The sequence below is a fragment of the Zonotrichia albicollis genome, chromosome 7 (assembly GCF_047830755.1).
Source record: "Zonotrichia albicollis isolate bZonAlb1 chromosome 7, bZonAlb1.hap1, whole genome shotgun sequence".
Taxonomy (NCBI): Eukaryota; Metazoa; Chordata; class Aves; order Passeriformes; family Passerellidae; genus Zonotrichia; species Zonotrichia albicollis.
The window spans coordinates 35,673,788-35,696,549 of record NC_133825.1 but is presented as its reverse complement, the minus strand read 5'-3'; the positions used below and the strand labels follow the sequence as shown (position 1 = coordinate 35,696,549).

The 22,762-nt window shown below is 35.2% G+C and overlaps 1 protein-coding gene across 5 annotated transcripts in view; it reads right to left on the bottom strand.

The window, feature by feature from the left end:
- Window positions 1-22,762, bottom strand: part of DNTT (DNA nucleotidylexotransferase) — a 145,898-nt gene that overhangs the window by 35,679 nt on the left and 87,457 nt on the right. For all 5 annotated transcript variants that reach the window (XM_074545030.1, XM_074545031.1, XM_074545033.1 and 2 more), the window contains 3 exons: window positions 21,640-21,711; window positions 18,816-18,939; window positions 17,570-17,702 (listed from right to left, as the gene is read on the bottom strand). In XM_074545030.1, coding sequence (XP_074401131.1) covers window positions 17,570-17,702; window positions 18,816-18,939; window positions 21,640-21,711 — 329 coding nt within the window. The remainder of the gene's footprint in view (window positions 1-17,569; window positions 17,703-18,815; window positions 18,940-21,639; window positions 21,712-22,762) is intronic.

Below are 22,762 nucleotides of genomic sequence, written 5' to 3'. Positions count from 1 at the left end.
AATGTGTTAAACATATTCTGTGCAAAGCCCTGAAAATATTTCTCTGCCCCGTGAAAACAACAAATGGTGAATTTGTTGTTTTATTATTATATATTGTGTTATATATTGGTGTGTTTATATGTTGCCTTCTATGTACCTTTAGCCAAATGGCTATTTCAAAGCATATTTGGTTTAAAATAAGACTGTGTAGGGATTCTCTTATACACTAGCATCTAAGAAAACTATAGTCATGGAACAACATGAAAATCTGAATGGAATTCAGAATTTGAAGAACTGAAAAAAACTGATCACAAACAAAAATATTAAAAACCAAGTGATTTACCTATTTTTGAAGGTATTACCTTGAGGAGGAGCACCTGCTGTTCACATGCTGAAACTACTTCTCTCCAACCTTAACTTCAGATTTGTTAAAAACAGAAAAGCAATTTCTGCGAAAAACAGTTGCAAAATTGTTTTTCAACTAAATCTACCACACACTATTAAAATAAATCATAAAGCTGTCTTCCAGCAGTCTGGTTCCTACTAAGACAACACAATAGGAGAATGGCCAGTGTAAGAATTTAGTCACCTGCATGTTATTTAGAAAGTGTGGCTCTCTCTAGTGATTGTGTCAGTTGCACAGCCTGGGTGGTGGTGTTGTGCTCTGGCATTCACAGAATGGGTCAGGTTGGAGGGGACCCCCTTGGATCATCTGGTCCAACCTCCCTGCTCGAGCAGGTTCATCCCAGAGCAATTTGCACAGAATTGCATCCAGACTGCTCTTGAATGCCTCCTGTGAGGGAGACTCCACAGCCTCTCTGGGCAATATGCTCCAGTGCACAGTCCCTCACACAAGCAAGAAGCTCTTCCTCTATGGGAAAAATGTATTTGTCTTCCTTCCATGACATTGGTGCCTGAATGTGGCTGTCACCAATTATACCCTGATGCTGAATATTTATCACTTTTGGCTTGCACACAACATTACTTTTTTGTTGCTAACAGCTTTAGCCTCTCTGAATCCTCTACTTGGAGTAAATTCACTATTCCACCAAGCAAAACAAAACTATGCTTAAGCTTTGAATCACTGCAAGTGCTGTCTCAATTTCATATAAATAGCACAACTGTACCTGGAAGCTGGCCATGTAATTTCAAGCTTTAAGGCTTATGAAATGTACCATACCAATCTGTCACAGTTTTATTTAAAGTCATGGAATACATTGCTGAAGTTTTGCTTTTGCTGTCTTGGCAAATTCTTTAAATTACACTTAATTTCAATCAAGCATTTCAAATGACATCATAGAAACTTCCTGCATAAACAGATTTTGCACAGTGCCAATCAATGGCAAAAAAAACCAAGAAATACTTCAACAATGTTTGAAAGAGACAAGCAGTCCAATAAGTATTGATGTGGATTTGGGATCTCATATATCCAGCTGAAATGCAAGGCATGCAGACTAATTTAGTCTCAAAACATCAATGTAGTTTTGCACATGTGAACTCTTCTGTCAGCACATTCTATGGAAACAAGCTTTCTCACTCTTAAGAAACAGCCTGTAAGACAGTGGTACAGCATCCTTAGTTACTGGTAATTTTACAGATTTTAATTATTCTGAAACCTGCAGGAAAAAACAACATATTCCACTATGTAATAAATACTGAGAAATCAGACCTGACTGGAGAGAAGATATATTTTTTATTATTTATAAGAGGAGGTATCTCAGACTAGACCTGCTCAGACATCCTGAAGTACCTAGTTTCTTTTGGCCTAATTAAAATCCTTAAAGACAGCTTTAGAATTATGCAAACTGGGTGACAAGGAAGTTCAACTACCTCCAGTTTTGAAGAATACAAATCAGTGTACTCAGATGCTAGATATTTTGGTGAATTATCAGAAAGTATGATGCACTTCAGGAAACAAACCAAACAAAAAACCCAAACAAACAAAAAATAACCAAAAACAAATAAAACCCCAACCAAATAAACAAAACAACAACAACCACTAAGAAAGGAAGGTAAAGAAAATTACCTCTACCTCTATCCAAAAATAAATTAATATGAGAGGATGAAAGAGAAGGCTAAGGTTTTTTGAACTTCTGTCTTTGGAGGTAATTGGTGACTGGCACTTTCCAAGACAGACTCCCACAAACTGAGAGAGCACTGAATCCTTCCACATCTGGGTTATCCATTATGTATAGCTATTAATTTTTTTCAAGACCAATTCAGGTGCATTGTCCACATTCTGCTGGTGTTCTGCCAGAGAAGAAATTTGGCCAAAGCAGGTTATAGATTATATATGTACTCCAAGTACCTAAAGGTAGGATGGAATCCTTATAATGCATTGACATTTGAGATTTAAAAGTCAGAAAGCTTTCCAGTTTTTTGCTTCCATCTCAGCTGGTGCAAACCAAAACCTCAGCTAAGTGAGACACATATTGCTAAAACAGTAACCTAGTGATCTCTTCAACATCATTAATAATGCAGCAGAAAAAACAGAAAGGTCAGCTGCATTCAAATTATTTACTGAAATAAGTAAACAAAAGTCTGCATTATTAATTATGAAAAAAGCACATTTAAAAAATGCTTTCACTAAACTACTTGTGACACCTTTTTTTTTTTGCAACCAGTAAAAAAATTCTTTTGCAACTAAGGTGGTTTCCATTTACTGGTTTAGATTTTTTTATGTCCAAGACAAAATTGCTTGGTTCAGAATTGTTTCTATTTTACTTACTCAGAATTCCATAAATATATATAAACTTACATTTAAGATACAGTATTTTATTTTAAAGAAGAAAATAAAAGTTCTTTTTCTATACTGCTACCTTAACAAAATTAACAATCAGCTTTATAGCAACAATTTGTCCTGAAGCTTTGTGGCAGTAGATTGAAAACATGAATACAAATCCCATCCATTTTAATTCTCTCTAACTAATTCTCTTGAGTGTTTCAAAAGGCTTGTTCCTTTAACATATCCCTTTGTCACAGAAGCTTTTGTCAAAACGTTCTTTTTCATGCATGTCTACTTTGGCATTTCTAAAAATCAAAATGTTCTCTTTACACAATTTCAAAGACAATATTAATGTTCATGTGAGGAAGGAAACATGCTTTTTCAGAATGCCTGAATGATATTCAATGTTCAGCCTGGGTTTCACTTACTTGGCAGTGATGGGACAATCCATAGAATCAACCTACCATAAAAATAAAGGCTTCTATTTGCTTCCTGCTCAGCTGTACTGGAAGTTATATAAACATGACAGTTTTTCTATTAAAATTCCTTGAACTGAGAAATAGATTGCTGACATCCACAGGGTGAGGGGGAGGGGAGAACAACCAGAAACAAGATATCTCTCAGAAATTCTAACATGAAATAGGATTAACACTTCTGTTTGAGCTGATGGTGTAATGGCCAAGGACTATAGGTAATTGTTCAAACATCTGGGATTAGTGACAAAGACATGAGAAACCAAATTTTGAATTCTGGCATTTTGGGGCAATATGTCTAATTCTACCTTAGTTGTGATTACTTTAGGATATTTTATCAATCTATTCCATCAAAGGAGATATAATACAACTTAAACATTTGTGTAGCTGCCAGCAGACTGCTGCAACATGGTGAGTTTGAGTATAGCCTTTCTACCAAGTTTTACTCAAGTACTTCTGAAAAAAATATGCAGTTTGAACTTCAAGCACATGTACAATCTGGTTAGATTTAAGAAAATTGCTCACTCAAATTTTTAGAGTGAACTGTGGAATTTTTCCAGGATTGAGCTGACATACATATTTTTAATAACTGCATTTGCAGTAGTAGTTGCCCCAGTAGGCAAGTAAGGTAGGTAGGGAATTTTACAGAAGCATAACGCAGAGAAAATGAGACTGTTCCCTTTCAATACCTAATTTGGATTGTGTCATCTACTCATTTTGTCTAAGGGAAGAGGACTTTAGCCCTAATCTATGGGATATACTCAGAACACCAGCCTTTTACAGAGAAAGAAACTGAAATTCAAAACTTGTCTACTTGGTTTACATGAGCGTTTTGCCAAGATAGCTGTGTGGTGTGGATGTACACTGTGCCAGCTGTTCCCTGCAGCTGAAATACTTACACCCTTTGGGCCAAAATAGGTTATTCCATTTGAGAAAATCATTTAAACTATACTATCAAAGGAACACTGCATCTCCACTGAGAAAGGCTGCCAATATATTCTACAAGTACAGGCATACCAGAAAAGCCTTTTAAAGCATGGACAAGCCTGTCATTAAATTTAACTTCTAACTTGAGTAAATCCCTCCATTGTGAAATCTTGTTACCCGCCTTTACAAATTTCCTTGCTCTGCTCCTAGATGTGATTCTCCATCAGCCTAAGGAGCTCATGAAGTTGACTTAGTCAATTTAATTCTAGATTGAAAACTTCCCTGATTATTACTGACCAACTTCTTTAATTCCCAAACCATGACAAGGAAATACTCTGTTTGAGAATGTAGCTTCTTAGAATTCTCTCTGCGCCTTTCTTCCTGATCCAGACATCATAAAGCTCTAGCCATGTATTTTCAGAGACTTGTCCTGACTTCTTTCTGAAAACAATCCTGACTTTTTCAACCTTCACTTGTTTTGTTTTCAACCTTCACCTGAGGTTTTGTGACCTCAGATAATGAGTCATTTCAAGGGTCTCTTCAATATAGGTACATATTTTAATATTTAGGTGAAATGTGAAGATGTATTCCCTGTGTCACCATTTCTTGCCAATTCAATTTTTCGAACAATCAGTTGAAAGTGACCCCCTATTTTGTCATGATTCAACTGAAATCAATGTCCAAGCTCCCACCAATCTTTCAGTGAGAACACAAGGAGAGGCTGTTCACATTTCATTTATAAGATAAGAATGGTGAGGGTCAAATTTACATTGGCTACGTGTGGGTGTAGTACCATCTATTCTAGTGATACAAACGCATACTATAACAGCATCAAGACATTTCATAAATTAAATAAAGATATTATAGCAAATATAGAACATCCCCATTGGATATCATATCCAAAGATGATGCTATCACATAGATAAACAAATTAGGTGGAACTGGACACATTAACCACTGTAAAAGGACCAAATAAACAGGTGTTTTTCTTCTGTTTATCCACTAGACCTGTCTCTAGCTGCAAGATATGTCAAGATAAAAGGAAAATATTCTGCCATCCTTGATCAGTAGCACAAGATAAAGCCTGTAAGGTTATTACTTTATAAACAAGCATGAGTTTGTAAGTACGTATTTGAGAAGAAGCAATCCACAAGGCTTTAATGGGTTTGGGTTTTTGTTTCCAAGACAAGCCTTAGTGGTATGATAGAACAGTTATCATAGCAGATGATTATAACCAAATCCATCATATTAGATTTTGCTGCTATTTAATGCTGATTTTCCATTCTTCAAAAAGACTGCCTAAAACATTTCCATCTACTTCTCCCACTGTACAGCAACAATCCATAATACGTTCCACCACTTCCAAACTAAAAGGACTATTTCTGACTATATCTTTTAATTTATGCCTTTCATACATGATTTATTGTAAACCTATTTAGTCTTTTCCCATTATCTGACGTGTAGAAAATAGTCTGACTCATATTGTAACAAAAAAAAATAAAAATTAACCAGCAGCTACCTCCTTGTTATTATGTCACCACACCACTAGCAAGATCCCATCACAGTTAATTAAAATGTTGTGGCTAATCTTGCTCACAGGGGTCTGCAAAATGTATCCCCTAGCTGCAAGGTCACTGATGTTCGCAGCTTTTCTCATGATTATCTGACAGGAAACATCATTCTTAACTTGGGCTGTCAACCATCCTTACAGCAACTAACCATTCTACAATAAACTTGGACTGCTGCTAAAGAGTCTATCAGCAATAAGTAAACTCTGCTATAAATGTCCTGTTTTCAGGCCAGGTTCCTGGGTATAAAACCATGGGAAAAATTACAAAGTGCAATTAAAACTGATTTTTGATCTCTCAAGTCTAAACATCAGGTATTTGCTCTACAATCTCTGAACCATGTCGCATCTGACCTGAAGAACTCTTTTGCACATGGTGAACCACAGAACACTATTTTTTGTCACAGTAACTGCTCACTAAGACAATGCAAAATTCTCACAACTTCATCTCTGACACAGATGCTCTGAGACATTTAGGTGTAAAGAATATTAATAGTAAGAAATACACTCAAAAACACTGAGGCATCAGTAACTTCTCAGAGAAAACAACACACATCCAAGAAAGACTGCACACAAGACAAAATGTACTAAATAATTTCTATTTCTGTCCTGAATCACTTCGGCACTGCCGTTCAGAGGTAAGAGATGCTGAAGTACCACTGCGTGCAACAAAACACGAAATAGACACTTGCTTCCTGGTGCACCAAGGTATGTCTAACAGAAAGCTGGCTAAGCATCATTAGCACTATTCTGTCTTAATTAACATTAATTAAACCTCTTAATCACAGCCAAGCCCTATCGTTGGCCTATTAATGCTATATTAGAGCTGACTCTACTGCTGGGAACTTAGTCTAAGACTACTGCCAGAGTTTTGTTCCAACTACCCTTTATGCAGGTTCTGACGATTTTCCTTTAGAAAGAACATCACTTTCTTCTGCATGTCTCTTACTGTTACAAAGACAATTCTTCTGTCTCTCTTCATTCCATTCCCACCTTGAGTAGCCTCAACTTTGTGAGGCATACTCTACTTAGCAGGTGAACCCCAATGAAACGATTTTATAGATAACATGTAAGGAAAAGAACTATCTATCAAACTAGGCATCTCCACCTCATCAAAGCCAAGTACAGCTTTGATTTGACCTTTTGTGCTTTATGTTTCTCTTTTATCTTACTACTTTATCTGAAATCTCCTGTCTTTTTTTAATTTTGCTTCCTCATCTTTCCCTTAGTATATTCCACTATCTTAAAAGTCCTCCTTGTACCCAATGCTCTATAACTTTTAGAAGATTTTTTTACTTACCAGTTTTATGTATTATTATACTACTATTTATGTAGTATCATGAATATATTTTATTTTAGAGCTATTTATTTGTGAGACAACTTGTAAGATACTTAGATGTTCATCCATATATGGAAAATACTTTTCAAGTAGTCAATTTTAAATATTATACTTGAACACGCTTCTTGGCATAAGTATTAAAATTGATCCATTTAAATTCATTGGCTGAGCATTTCAGAAAACTCTGCATGGTATTAACTGAATTCATGTCAAATGTCTATAAGAGACTCTCCAATTATCGTGACTCTTGAGAGAAGTACTTCAAAATATGATGCTTCCCCATAATATCCATGTAAAAGACAAAAAACACAAACATTTTTTAAAAACCCCTCACTAACAACTTGAAACATTTGGTTTTGCTACAAATTCCGAGTGATAATTTTAGTTGATTGTGTATTCTCTGTCTAATCACTCAATCTATTATTCACAGAGAGGATTTAGTAAAGCTGGCCAAGAAAATGAGAAAAAGTAAAAGGATTTAGGTGGACAGTTGAAAATAAATGAGACAGAAATGTTTTAATACAAGTTGTCAATTCAATTTCTTGTCTAAATACTCAATCAAAATATTTCAGTCGTCTTGCAAAGGCATTGTGACACTTCACAGAGGTTTCTGTACCTCTGACTATCTCTTCCAGATGCATATACCCTTGTCTTTAGATGAAATGACACCACATGAATATGAAATTTCTATAACTGAGGCCAATCATGAGAGAGAAATTCTAACTAGAAAATTAATTTTGCTAAAGAAAAAAAAAAAACATTTGAATTATAGCCCCTACCAGGAAAATAATTACATTTCTGTACAGTTCTTCATTGAGAATTGAAAATTTTCACAGAAAACCAACAATAGTCATAGATATTTTGGTAGATATGTTAGAAGTAACCCTAAACATAAATGTATGATTCACTTCATTCACTAATTTCATTTCTGGGCAGACCGCTGCTCCATAATCCTGTTGGTATGTTTTAGCCTGCAATACCTATTCCCCAACAGCAATATACAAATTCTCCTATCCTCTAGAACTAAAAAGAAAATCCAAACCAAACAAACAAGAAACCAAATGTCACTAAAATGCCACTAAAATTCCAAAAAGAATGAATCAAATCTTCACAGAATTTAGACTGTCTTATGCATTATGAAGCATACAATAAAATGAAAAACCTAGTGGAAATTACTTATTCATGTTCTCCCTTTATCATATTCCCTATGTAATATACCTAATATCAGTAGCACAAGAAAGAACAAGTCTGGCAAACTGCTTGAGCCCTATCTTATACACCTCAAATTCATTGCAATTCATATAACATGACTCTACTACAGAAAGTCCTACCAGTTACCATCTCTGATCGTGCACAATTTTTTACCATAAAGAACTGCTTGTCCTTCTTTCTACAGAGTTTGAAAATGAAGAACTTTCAGTGTGTGAATGCATCTCTGGACATGTTAATGTTAGGTATGAATTATTTGTACAGCTTCCCTTTTAATCATAAGAGCTTTTCTTCCTTCCCCCATGCCTTATCACACTAATCTACTCCCAAACTACCAGAACATTCAAAGAGTAACAGTTCAACCCTAATGCAGGAAGCAGATTTTCCAGCTTACTAAATTATACTGATAAATCAATTTTAGTACATGCTCTGTATCATGCAATCTGCCTCTCTGCCTCAGCCCCAGATTATGTGTTATAATAATACCTGGGGCAGTCAGACTTGATGTGACTTTTTTTCTAATTATGTGGTCCTATTCAGACTGTCTCAGCAACAGTGTCTGGGTCCTGTGAAAAAGACCTTTTCTGAATTTTATTTAATACATGCTTTATACTCACTGAAAATTATGTATTTGTACATTGGAGGAATGTACAAATTCAATGTTCAAGGAAGGGCAAAGCATTTCCACTTTCAAAACACCAGAGCAGTGGTTTTAAGGTAAGTCATACCAGAACTTAGCAATTCCATGCTTAATTTCCATAATGCAAATAGTAACCACCACTGCATATGCTAATTGTTCTAAAATGATGAATTAATACTTTTCAGTTTACCTAGCATAATAAAAAACACAATTTTTATTGTTAACATTTTAAAGTGGGAAGGGTAAGTAGAATATGCATTATTAAGTATATTCATTGATAAAGCAGGACTATAAATAATTGTATCATACTCCTTTTATAACTTTTGAAAACATTCACTTTGGCAAAACTTGTCCAGAAAATTGTGTAAATAATACAAAATCAGTTTTACATTTTTGGAATTCTAATGGTATATTATCTTTAGGAGTGGCACTGCAGAAGGCATTGCAGTTTGGAGCTGGTGGTGCTGTAATTGGTACTGACAACTGTCACTGCTCCTTTCCACTTAGGTGGGTCTAATGAGGCAGCCGTCACGAGAGATTGGTGTTTGTTTCAGAGCTGGGACTTCACATCAGGAGAAAGCAACTTAGCTGTAAGTTATCATCTGACACTCACACAGGCTACCAAAATGGCAAAACTGAACTCAGTGCAGAAACCTACTCTAGCTAACGACAGCACCACTCCCTTGCATTTCGATAAGCAAAGCCACTGGGAAGGAAACCCAGGCAGTGCAAATCACTCAGCCCGGCTTTCTGCACATCAGATGCCCCAGATGGCTTTTCTTGGGTCCCACGCTGAGCAGTAAACCCAGAAGCCCCTTGCCCATGCCTGCCCTCATACACAGGGAAGGATTTATCACAGTGAATCATCTCTGTTACATAGCGAAGGTCTTGAGACACTCATCCGAAAATGAGAACAAACATCAGACAGAACTATGGAAACATCAAAGATGCTTTTGGACAAACTATGGTAGATTTCTAACAATTTTTATCACTTTTTGTGTGTGTAAAAGGCATACGATGTTGTAAACACTAAATCCATGAAAAGATTAAATTTAAACATTTTACATTAGTACAGACTGAACCAATTTAAAAAACATTGGACATCTACTGTTTAGGCATAAGATTATTTGCAAGATGTCAGAATAAATTTCTGAGGAGAATGTGCATTGTTAACTGACTATCCTGCACACCATTTCGTAAAATGCTTTTAATGTGTGACTCCTTTTCAAAAAATTTTCATCACTTCTCAGTCATGCATCTTTCTTAAAGTTTTAAATAGATCTTTTTGAGTTACTCTTCCTTAATTTCCATTCACTGACAAAACAAAGATGTGAATTTTTTGTCTCATCTCTGCACATTATCACTAGCATTGCACAAAAAAAAGGTTCTTCTTTTGACATTGCATCTCTATAAATGGATTAAATGAGCTGTGAATATCAGCATTTAACCAATAAAAAGAGATCTTTATTTATTTAGAATGTATCAGATCTGCTTCATCTAAAAGTCTAATTGAAAAGGCTATTCAGGTCAGCTGTGATATTAGAAGACAACTGAATCACATTTAATGCTGCTTAAAGGATGTGAATGGGCTGAAAGAAAAATTAAACCATGGCCATTAAAATTTAATTTGACTTAGTGAAGCCATTAACATTTTGGTTTTATGCAGTGGCAAGCATTCTACAAACATTTCCATATAGTTTAGAAACCTAGAAGTGTCAAATGGCTGACCCTTACATAGCAAAAATGATTGAAAGTGACCTTACAGGGCAAATCAGGAAATAAAAAGCAAAAAGGAGAAAAAATGCTTAAATAACATTATTAGCTGTCATTCTGTTCTTCCTTCAGATATAAACAGTCTTCTAGTAATTGCTCACTTTGCTTTTCATTTAACATTCAATTCATTTCGCTATCAATGAACATGACATGAACATGTGGAAAGAAATAACCTATTTTTGAGATAATTCTGTCTTCTTCTAGTAGTGTACCTGCAGCATGCTGCTTTGTCACCACAAGTTTGCCTTTGCAGTTTGAAAATTCCACTCTAATATTCCCTATACACTGTGATGACAAAGATTGTTAATAGCACAAAGCATCCATCAATGCAGAAACTTTAAAAAATTTCATCAGTTTCAAATGAAAATTTTGTCTAGATTAAAATGGTAACAAATCTGATCATACATCATAGCTACAATTTCAGACTGACTGCCTGGCAATTATATAGAAACCCTTAGTTTTGGTTTTTAATCTCATTTTTTCTAATTAAGCTTAAAAAGAAAAGAAAACACCAACACAAGAGGCTTTGTATCATTTTGGGACTGTTAAAGAGTCTGAGATTTCATATCTTGCTTTATAACATTATTTGTATTGCTCTAGCTTACTTACTAGCAGTCACCATCAGACTTGATAGGAAACAGAAAACACTAAACACTGTAAAGGCTCTTACAAATGCATTCCAGAAGGTAAAGGGTGATCATAGAAACTGTAAGACTAAGGCAGGGAATTTTCTGGCTCTACATACAGAGTGTAAAACTCCTGGATTTGCAGAAATCAGCCACCTCCATTTCCAGCTCTATGCTTGACCCACCACTTGAACTAGTTTTAGAGATAAGAGAGGCAAATAGCAAAACAGCATCCTTCTAATGAGCCAAAAAGTCTGTAAAAGTAGGAAAGGGTCAAGTAGTGTAGGGCATGTAAAAACCTTTGAATCAACAAGTTTTTGAAAAACTTTCAAAGTATATGCTCTGCTGAATGCTCAATTTTTATTAAGTTTCATGGATTCTTACAAAATTCTTTTTGTCTGTGACTCCCAAATACCTTATTCATCAGTTTCTACTTCATGATTCATTGTGGCTAATAATAGATGAAATGACTGGGAAAATAATCAAAGCTCTAATGACAAAAGGAAGTATCTGAATTACTTCAATAGATTATCTTTTAAATTGACTTGGCTAGCCATTAATTTGATTTTCTCCTTTCTCAACTTAATTATTAATGGATTACAGAAAATTAAAAGCAGAAACTTGTGATGATCCTAGTTCTTTGACAGTTGCAGTGCTTCTAACTCCTGCCAGAGAATATTTTTACTTGCAGTATATCAATACCTCAAGTTCAATCATTTCTAATCCTAGGGAGTTTGGGAAGGCAAAGCTGTTTTACTAAGCTTTAAAACCACCCAGATCAGATTAGAACATCTCCAGGTTAAAACTCTTGTCCAAAGCTGGCTACAGTTTATCAGAGGAAAGGCTGTGCTCATGAATGATAGCCAAGCAGTCCCTCCAGTCTGTTGCTGGAATAATTGCTAGATTATTCCAGGATCTGCTTAAATCTGAGTGTGTGCAAACTACCATATCAGCCTGAATGTTCAGCGAGCAGCTTGCCTCACAACTCCTTTATAGCAGATTTCTCCCTGGAAAATATTAAATGCCAGCATATAAAAAAATCTAATTCTTTCAACAGCAGTAGAAAAAAAGTGAGCAGAAATAACTATATTTGGACTTGAGTACCTGGATGTAGTTTATATCTTCTCCTACCACAGTTTGTGTTTCAGAGTGAAAAAAACCAAAGTATAAGTAGAATAAGCAATCTCTGCTTTGGAGTTTGCCTAAAATCTCACTGCAAGAATCTTTTGCAAAATTAATTATATTAATTTAGCAAGTTAGTCCTTACACTATTTTAATCCTAGATCTGAGGAGAAAGAAAATAATTTGTATAACAACACTTCGAATACATTTACTCCAAGAACCTGAAAAATTTGGTGTTATGTCAGGAATTCTAACCTCATTGCAGAACATTTACAGCCTCCAAAAGTTATTACGAATATCCAATATCAAAAGGTCAAATGGACCTTTTTATCAGGATCAGAACTTGTGATCAGATGTTCTGTGATTTATCAAGAACTTCAGCCAGAATTCACATGACAAGCTTGATTAAATAAAGCACAAAGTCTTGTGTATATTCCAAAGACTGGAAAGTGTAATATTCTTCAGACATTCAATCTCAGTCTCTCCTTTATGAGCATGTGCCAGCACAGTTAGATAAATGTGATTCCACATGCCATATGCAAGTCTTATTTCTGAAACAAAGGTGCCACAATAACCTTGGTTATTTATCACTGCATGAACCTGTAAAATAATCTCTCAAAGTGTTTCTCTGTCTCAGCTATTTCATCTTATCTCCAAGACTGAAAGAAGAGATATCTTTAAATTATTTTCTTGGTACAGAACAGGAAAGAGCAGAATCCTGTCCTATGTCATTACTTTATGCATTCCTTTGCCTTGTAGGAAATGTCACTGCACACAGGAAAGATTTTTTTGCATTGTAATTTCCAAAAGTATGGCAGTGGTGCCTGACAAACACAGTCACCATGTCCTTTGCTCTCATCATTGCTTTTCTATTAATAATTCTTATCTATGAATGTTACAGAGTATCAAATCCTCTTTTCTAAAAGATAATAAAAAATTCAAGCAAGGAGATAGTGATCTACATTCAGGTTCATGTTAGGACAGAATTAACAATAAGACAGACTGGCAATAAAACTTCCTTAAAGACTGATACAGCATGGAAAAATTAACCTCCCATAAAGATAAAACAAGATACACTAGTTATTCTTCAGGATGCAATGCCCAAGACACTTGAACAGCTTCTTCAGAACTGCAATATGAAAAATTACCTAAAACAAAACCTCTCCTTAGTCTACTTCACTTTCTCTAAAGGCTAAGGTTGGAGAAGCCAACAAGAGTATGTCTAAGTAAATATTTCAGAAAGTGACAAGTGAAATAATACTAAGAGGATCTCTAAATAATTTTTTAAAAAATAAGCGCCTATAAATGATATGGCAACCATGCCCTCACACAGAGAAAGAACTCTACTGCTACAGAGCTAACCACAACTTACATCCAGCACAATAAAACTGAATCCTAATTTGTAAATAATTTGTGAATCATATGGACAGGGCACACAGAAAACCATTCTGAAAACATAGTTCTTATATATATATATATAATATTCTTATTATGGTATGTAATTCTTATTCCAGATCCTTTTCTGAACTTCTCTAGCCAAATTTGGAGGCTGTGGGTATCAGTACTGAGATATGAGCAACCAGTAAAGAGACTGAAACCATGAACTCATGAACTACATATAGGCTATAGTGTTTCCTCCAAGCTCTTATGAAACCTACAATTTAGATCACATATTGGGGCAAAACCAAGTATCAGCAGCTAAATCAAGTTAGCTAAAACCCAGGATCTTACAGAATACCATAATGCTCCAGTGCCTTGTCATTACTAATGACCCTACAACAATGCTAGTATTACTATTAAAGGCATTAACATACTGCTAATAGGAATAAAATATTCTGTAACATGCAGTGATACCCACAAAATGAATTAATGCCGTTACTACAGAAATGTCCTTAATTCTCTTCATGGAATAAAATTACTCTTTTAATATCCACAGGAAAAAGCAGTTGTCAGGTCCACAATTTAACTCATTTAAAAGTGATAACACACATTAGCCTAAACTACACTCCTGTCTTGGATATAGCTGGGACAAGTGCATTATTTATCAGGGATGTTGCTTATTAGAATAAGGGGTTTCTTCTCCCCATCCCAGGGCCCCTGATTATGTAGGAAGGGATATGTAGGAAGGATACTTCACCCTCGGGGACTTGTGTAACCTATGAGATGCTATTCTCCACCTTAGTATTTATCTCATTAGCTTAAATCACAAAATAAGAAAGGCTGGGCACTGAAAATAATACTATGCCAATTCAAACAGACTTTGCAAATTCAGTCTTTCTAATAACGTTGTCCACGGCATGATTTATATTGCACTATCAGCATCTTGGATTCTTCCTCTGCAGTCACCCTCCCTGACACCTTACCTGAATAGAAAATGAAATACCTTCCACACCATGTGGGTGTGATTTATTTTATAACTACAATTCCTCTATTTCTGTATTTCCACGCACTACAATGTTGCAATTTCTGTTTCAAAATGACCCAGATAAGTGTTGGAAAAGGTTGACAGAAAAACAAAAAGAATAAGAAAAACTCTCCCAACATCTCAATTGAAACTATACCCACTGAAATTCAAGGAATGTTTTACAGCAGTTCCTATAGGAAAGCAATGAGGGATAAACTTACCTAGACTTCATTAATTTATTAATTTCTGCTCCTGAATTATTTCAAATTAGAAAGATATGAAGCGTTGCCATCATGTTTCTTTTATTTTTTACAAGACTAGGAAAATAAGCCATACAGAAGGTGAAAGATTAATCAATCCAAAGAAAAGTCCATTAACAAGTTTGCTGGGATTTAAAATAGAACAAAACCTACCAGTTACTTTAACTTTTGTACTATGCTTCTTAATTTTGATTTGAAGAATTTCTACATCATCTGATTTCTTGACATTTAAAGGAAAATATATAGTAACACAACAAATATATGCACCCATGTGTGTACATAATAGACTGGAGGAAAAGAATGTAACTTTCATCTCTACTTTCATCTTTCACTTCTATTGAATCTCCATAGCTGCAGATCTCTATGGAAGTTCTGCTTGTTTTGATTCCTCCAGTTCTGCTGCATAGTAAGGTTTATGGGACTCATGTCTTTGAACTCAGCAATCAAAAATCTGGAGCAAAACAATCAACTGTTAATTTCTTCCCAAGCTGTGAAACAGGACTACAAAGCAAGGCAAATGTAGGTCCTGGGTATATCATTCAGAGCAATCATGAGCTACTTTTCCTCTTATAACAGCAGTGTACAGGGTGTAGAATGAGGGAATTGTTTAAATGATACAGCTTGCCTATTTTATGAAAATATTTATATAAAGATGAAAGGAACAAAAAATAATTTGGTAATTGAAAACTGTGAGCTACTAAGCTTGCACAAACTTCTTGCTGAAGAGCATTTCCACTACAGGAGACAGGCAAAAAAGAACAGATGTAGTCAAACCTATTGCAATTCAGCAATTAAAATACAGGGGGCTGAAAGAGGGATCTCAATCCATCAAGTTATCTGCAAATCCTGCACTGCAGCATTTCTTTTCCATGGGCTGGTAAAATACCATTAGGACTGACATATTGAAACCTATTGTTCAATATATTCTTGTACAGTTAAAGGCATGTAATTAGTACACAGAATTACCCACTAGTAGGCATCAATAGGTACTTAAATCATTTCTCTTCTGCCTTGCTACGCCCATTTAGAGATACAAAAGTTTATTCTTAATAAAAAATTACTATCATATCTCCCCACGACAATAAGCAAGACTAAAGGCTTTAATTTGATAAAAGTCAAACTTTGCAAACTATGCTACCAACAAAACTCACAACTACATTACATCAGAAGAAACCGGGACTTTTCAGTAAATAACCCGTAAAGCTCTGACCCATCTAGATGTGTTAATCAATTACATCCAAGTTACCAATAACACAAGGCCTCTGACTGATTTGCATCAGTGGGGAGAGTCTTCTAAATAAAGATTCCCTTAAACAGAGACTCTCTTGAGAGACACCACGTGTCCCTGAAACAAAGACTCACAGAATGATGACATTTGAGGTTTTGAACATAAAATTTCACCTTGTTCCTAAACCTCTGGTCAGGGTTCCTACTTAGCCTAATGCTTCTTATTGACCACACAGTTTTATTGAAATTATGTAGCTGGAGGCTACTAACATTCCCATAATAAATATGGGATATACAAGGAATAATTATAAATATCATTAAAAGGGACAAAGATGATAAAAATATTCAACACCATCGCTGAACTGTAGAAATTATACATTATAAAAGGTCTTAATTTAGTACTGGATTGAGTCTGACCTATCTAGGTTTACAATATTAAAACACACAGGTGATACATTAATTATTAATATTCTTCTGTCTTTTGCTCTCATATCAGTTTTAGATGCATGAGAGTCACAGAATTATATATTTTGAGTTTTATGAGAATAAGTATCTTTCAAAGATACTTTTATATTTAAAATATATTCAAAGTCTTAGAAAGTATGAAATTCAGCAGCCAGAGGTAGAACTGACTACATTTTTTTGGCTTAAGAGCATAACATGTAGAACAAGGAGGACATAATGGGGGACCGGGAATAGAGCAAAGAAAGCAGAACTCCTGAAGACCATTCCAAGTCTCAGTACTCTGTTGTGTGGCTGTAAGAAAGCTCTCAAATAAGTGGTGAAAGAATAGATTTTTCTGAAAAACAGCTTAGGGTTTGGTTGTGCAGAGCAAGACCAAAATTATTTGTAATAAAAATCAACCAGGAAAAGAATTCTGAGATCATCCCATTTATACAGATGTTCGTCTATATTTAATTTAATCAGTGCTTTATAGTCATTTTAGTAACTGTTTATTCCAAGTATAGGTCTAACAGTACAAACCAAGACTGCCTTAAGCCTGCCTTCAAGCATGGCCTTACAATAGTCTCAGTCTTGGGAATTCAGATGCAGTAAAACTAACCATCTACAGCAACAAAAAGCAGGAACCTGGGACTGTCATAGAACTGCTCTCCTGATCAAAAAAAAAAAAAAAAAAAAAAAAAAAACACAACCAAACCAACAAACAAACCCACAAAAATGTTGAAAACAAACTCTGATACGTTCCCACAAAGCTTCTTTGATTTTTCCAAGACACAAACATCCTTTTATATGCACCTGCATAAAACAGCCAAGTGACCTCATTTTTTTTCACTCACCTCCTGAAACCACCAGTTATGGTGACTAAAGCATCTGGTAGAAATGTACACACAGTATTCTTGACAATCAAGCTCACTGCATCTGCTTCTGCCTTAGACACACAGCTAACAAGGTCCTCATAGTAGAGAAGCCCTGGAAATCAAAGGGGAAAAATGCTGATCACCCCACAGAAATAATAAATTATACACAGCATTATTCAAGGCCCAAATCACAGGTGGTGTGGGTACAAGGGAACACAGGGCAAAGGCAGCCTCTTTCTTCCCTCATCTTTGTCCTTAGAGTTTATGCGTATTTTTGTCATGTAATTTGTTGTATTACAATTTGTCATGTAATTTGTCAACACAGCAATCACAACAATTCTCCACTTTCTTAGGACCTGAATATTTATAAATTACTTTGACTTCCCTATCATCTCCCATCAATGGCATTTTTGTATGAACTGTTTCAAAAGGCAGTCTTCCCAAAATAATGGTGTTCTACACAAGTATAGAGCCCAGAAGTATGTGAAATATCCCAGCTATCTTATTTCTGATCATAGAGCTTGGGTTGAAAGTACCCAGTATGGCAGCTTGCTTCACATTTGAATATGACATGTAAAATAAAGAGGGACAAAGAAGCACAAATACAAGAAATTCAATCCAAGGGAGCCTGAGGTGACAAATTTAATGCAAAATAAAGTCACATTATTTTAATGTCATATTATGGAATATGTTTTCCTTAATGTAACTCATTTCTTTGTTTAAATTAGTTCATTTATTTAGGGAAACAGTTCATACACACAAAATCTATGGGGAAGGAACATTACTCGTGATCAAGTTTAACATTTTAAAGCTAAGATGTGCTAGGATTGTAGAAAAAATTTACTAAGTACTTTATTACAAGTCTAGATTTATCAGTAAATTAGGGCTGCCTTGAGGAAGACAGATCTCCTCTGAAAAGTAGTTCTGGGCTTTCCCAATTTTGTAATTTTTTCGCAACCTGTGCAATAATGAATCATTAATAGTTTTGTGTATAAGAGATTTCATTTGGTATCTGTGCAAGCAATTTAAAAATATGCATATTCCTATGTTTTGAATGACACAATTTTTAATTAGGAGCTCAGCTGATCCAAATATTTTCACCTAATAATTCAGTATTCACAAGACTGCAGCAAGAGAACAGAAATGAGCTTTTCCTTCCCCTGTGACTCTGTTATCAAGTTCTTAGAGCACTGAGATACAAGTTTTCATGACACTCTCACCTTACCTGCTTTCTGCATTTTTGACAGCTTCAGGGTCTTGTCAGCTTTTACCTCTTCCACAGTTCGCAGACCCATTCTGTACCATTTCTCAGATGTCTTCACTCCCACTCCAAAGACTGAAGTGAATTGCTAAGGTCAGTAGAAAAACATTTCAGGGTTGTTTTCTAAAGCAGCAGTGAATTAATAATAAGTAGGCAACAACAAGGTCTCTCAGGGAAAGCAATGGCAGAGTTAAGCCTACACTGAAGACAAATAGTGTGATACAAACCTACAGGTTCAGCTTCCCTTCCCTTGTAGCATGACTACATTCAACAGAACTGGTTTTATACATGGGCAGTTCTCATTAACATGAAATCCAAACAAAAATACAGCAGTAGTCCCAGCACCTTTATATCATTTACTAAAATGTACACTTTTAACTGAGGTTTGAAATAAGGGTAGTCTTTATTTTTACTCCATTTCTTAATAGAAATCAAACAGTGACATTAGATAGCTCGATTGCCTGACACTGATGGGATAGAACAAGAGATGTCACAACTTTCTCTTCAGAATTTGACTGATATTATGGCCGTGTGCTATATGCACTACCAGCTCTCAAAACAAAAAAAAAAAGGCCAAAAAAAACCCAACCAAAAAATCAAACAAAAAAAAGCCAAAAAAGCAAAAAATCAAAATAAACAAACAAACAAAACAAACAAAACAGAATAAAAACCAAAAACCTACACATCCCTGAACAAACCAAAAAAGTGACACACAAAAAAAAGCCTAAAACACGCCAAAATCTTCCAGTCCACCAGAAATTTTTGTGTGGTCATATTCCATCTATAACAAAGTCATATTGTTCACTAAGTTATTACCCACAAAAGGATGTAAAGCAGAAGCTGTAAGCATGATTCACTGGATTGCTACCTCATATGAAAGAAGAGGGAAAGCTTTCATGTTTGCCTAAAAGCACGTTCTTTCTTTATGTTCAGTTTGTCAATGCTGGAGCTCTCCACCTTGCATTGTACTTCTATTGAATTCAATGAGTAACTGTGTAAGACATGAATAACTGCTCTTTACCGTTGAATCTACAATCTCTGAATCCCAAACATCCTGGCTTTATTTTGTGGTTTTGTGAAGATATTAATTCCTTTGAAATAATTAAGATTTAAAAAGTGAAAAATTAAAATAATTGATAATATTAAATAGGAATTGCCCTACATTTTGTATATAATGTATGAAATTACCTACTCTTTGTCTGAAACATGGGTGCTTATAAAAGGATATAATTTTTTAAATACTTAGATTGTTATCTCTTAATGTTTTTGCTAGTGCTGAAATATTTTCGAAAGGGTCTATTACTGGGTTTTAAATGATTCTACGAGACTTAATTAATTCTGAGAAAAAGACTAAAGAAAAAGGATTCTATGCACCCAAAGTTTTAGGGGAAAAAACAAAATTGTGGGTTTTTCTTTCTGTATTTAGATCCATTATTATTTAGCATGTTTTTAGATGCTGGAGATGCTGTCAGCCGTGAAGCACAAGTAACAGGGAGCCCATTTCTTTTCAGCTGGTGAAACCCATTACACAAACTCACTCTCTGCAGCACCCACTTCTGTAAGAAAGCAAACTGACTCTGTCAGTTCATGCCACTGCACCTAAAACATTGACTATAATTTAATTCAGTCATTTGATAACCATGGTCCTGGGGCCAGCAGTGATGTTTCGAGCTGTGATAAGTGAAGCAGCAGGTACCAGGACTATGCTAAACAGGAAAATCTAAGAATTCACTAATACGAGATTCTTCTTAGAATCTCATTTAAAAATCAGTGGAAAAAACTGGTCACAACTAATTTAGACAAAATGTTGAGATGTATGCTCAGCTAAGAAGTAGAGCCAGCTAAGTTTGTTGTAATTTTGCATGTGAAACAAGTTATAAAGCATATTTGAGATCATTTGTCTTGTAATAGGTTTTTTTCTAATCTCCAAGAGATTTTCTTAAACCCTGAAGATTTAATAGCCGTTCCTCAATCATGCTGTAATGCAATCATGCATTAATAAGGAAGTCTGCTTCCTGAATCCTACTATACATGTGAATTTACACCTCTTTTTGAATATCACTAGAGATGGCATCAACAGCTGTCACTGAGCACCCTTCCATTGCAGGTCAGAGAGAATGGAGGAACCTTCGGATGGCTGAAGCAAAACTGAGTGATGACAGGGAGAATTAAACAATTCTTACTCTGTTTTATTTTTTCTGAAGACCGAGTATAGAGAGCAAAAACGCAGATAAAATTTTTAAAAATGTTTGTTCATCTTGCATACTTCCAATGGAGAATTCAATAAATATTTCCGTAATGGGAACAGCAGTATTTATGTGGTTTAGATTCCCTGCAACTATGAAGCTGTGTGAATACGGCTCTACAACGTGCCTAAAGAAAGAAACAGCTCCAGTCCTCCTGCCTCACACAGAAGAGAATTACAATAGATCTGAGTCATCTTCTTCATCTGGTTTTTTCTTAATTCCAGAATAAAATGAAGTAATTTTAAAAGTATAAACAGCTGAGGCAAAAATGAAACCAACATCACATTAAACTTACAGCAAAGTTTAAGTTGCATTATATTACTTAACAGCAACTATGTATACATCACATTAATTAAAAATAGAAAGATATTTCACATTATTCCTTGTCACTGTTTCTCGATATCCCTTTCTTTTTATTCAAGACCTATCCTTCTTTGTACTTGATATTGATTTTCCCTTTATAATAACATGGATGGCCTTGTCCAAGTTCTACTAAAGGGAGGAAAATTTTTAACAGCAGCAACAAAACTCAAAGGATTTACCTTAAATGCCTTGTACCGTTCATCATTTAACACTTCGTTCACTCTAGAACTCTCTCCTTCCTCAATAATCTCCTAAACAAAGAAAAATATTATTTATTTTAAAAAATTAAAAATCCATTTTAAGACCTTAGTACAAGATTCAGTGAAACAATCTAAAATCAAGTTGTATCAATATTTACTAATCAATAAAGAACCCCTAGCAAGCATATTGTTTTATTCCCTTAGGATCAAATTCTGCAACCCTTCTAAAGAAAGAAAATTGCTGAAGGATGAAGGAGAAACTGGAATCACAGAATAAATTTCACAGTCCTTACTTACTCATAAATTTACTCAAGGATGAAGTAGAAACTGGGACCATGGAATATATTTCACAGTACTTATTTACTCATAAAGTCACAGCCAGAAAGAAGTTATTTATCACAAGTTATCAATGACTTGTCCTGAAAATTAGATTTCATTATTTGGTTACGTTTTCTACTCTCAAAAGTAAGACCATTGCAAGAACAAATACCTTTTTTCTGAAGTGTACATTTCTTTTAGTCTTTCTGATAAAAATTAAAAATAAAACTAACAAAGAAAACCACCAATAGCACCCCTAAAAACCATCCTATTTTTTGTGGGATCCCGATTGCAATCCCAGCCCCAGCACAAGAGGTACTGAAAGCACTTCAGAGGGTGCATTCTTAACTGGTGGAATGGGGAAATGAGGACCCAGAGCAAAGCACAGCACTCAGCAGTGACCCCTGAGCAGCTGCCTGCTGGAACAGCAGCACTCAGATGTGGGTCCTGAAAAGGCTAAGAACTAAAGAAAAATGCAGGGAATACTCCAAGTTCCAGTAGGAATGTAGAGTTCATCCATCACCGGGCTAAAAGGCTCTGCTACAACTATATATAACTTGCTATAACCTAGCAAGGTAAGATTTAGCATTAAAGTACTAAAATATTTACCACTTCCACAAAAAATATATTTCTAATAAAGCATTCAGGTGAGTGAAGTGATGTTGCCAAGGGCAGAAGTCACATGAACAAAACTATTAACAGCTTAACTGTTGCATCGAATCAGAGTGAGCCCTTAGAAATTACATGCAAAGCTCATACTGCTTTATTTATTCCCTTGTATTTA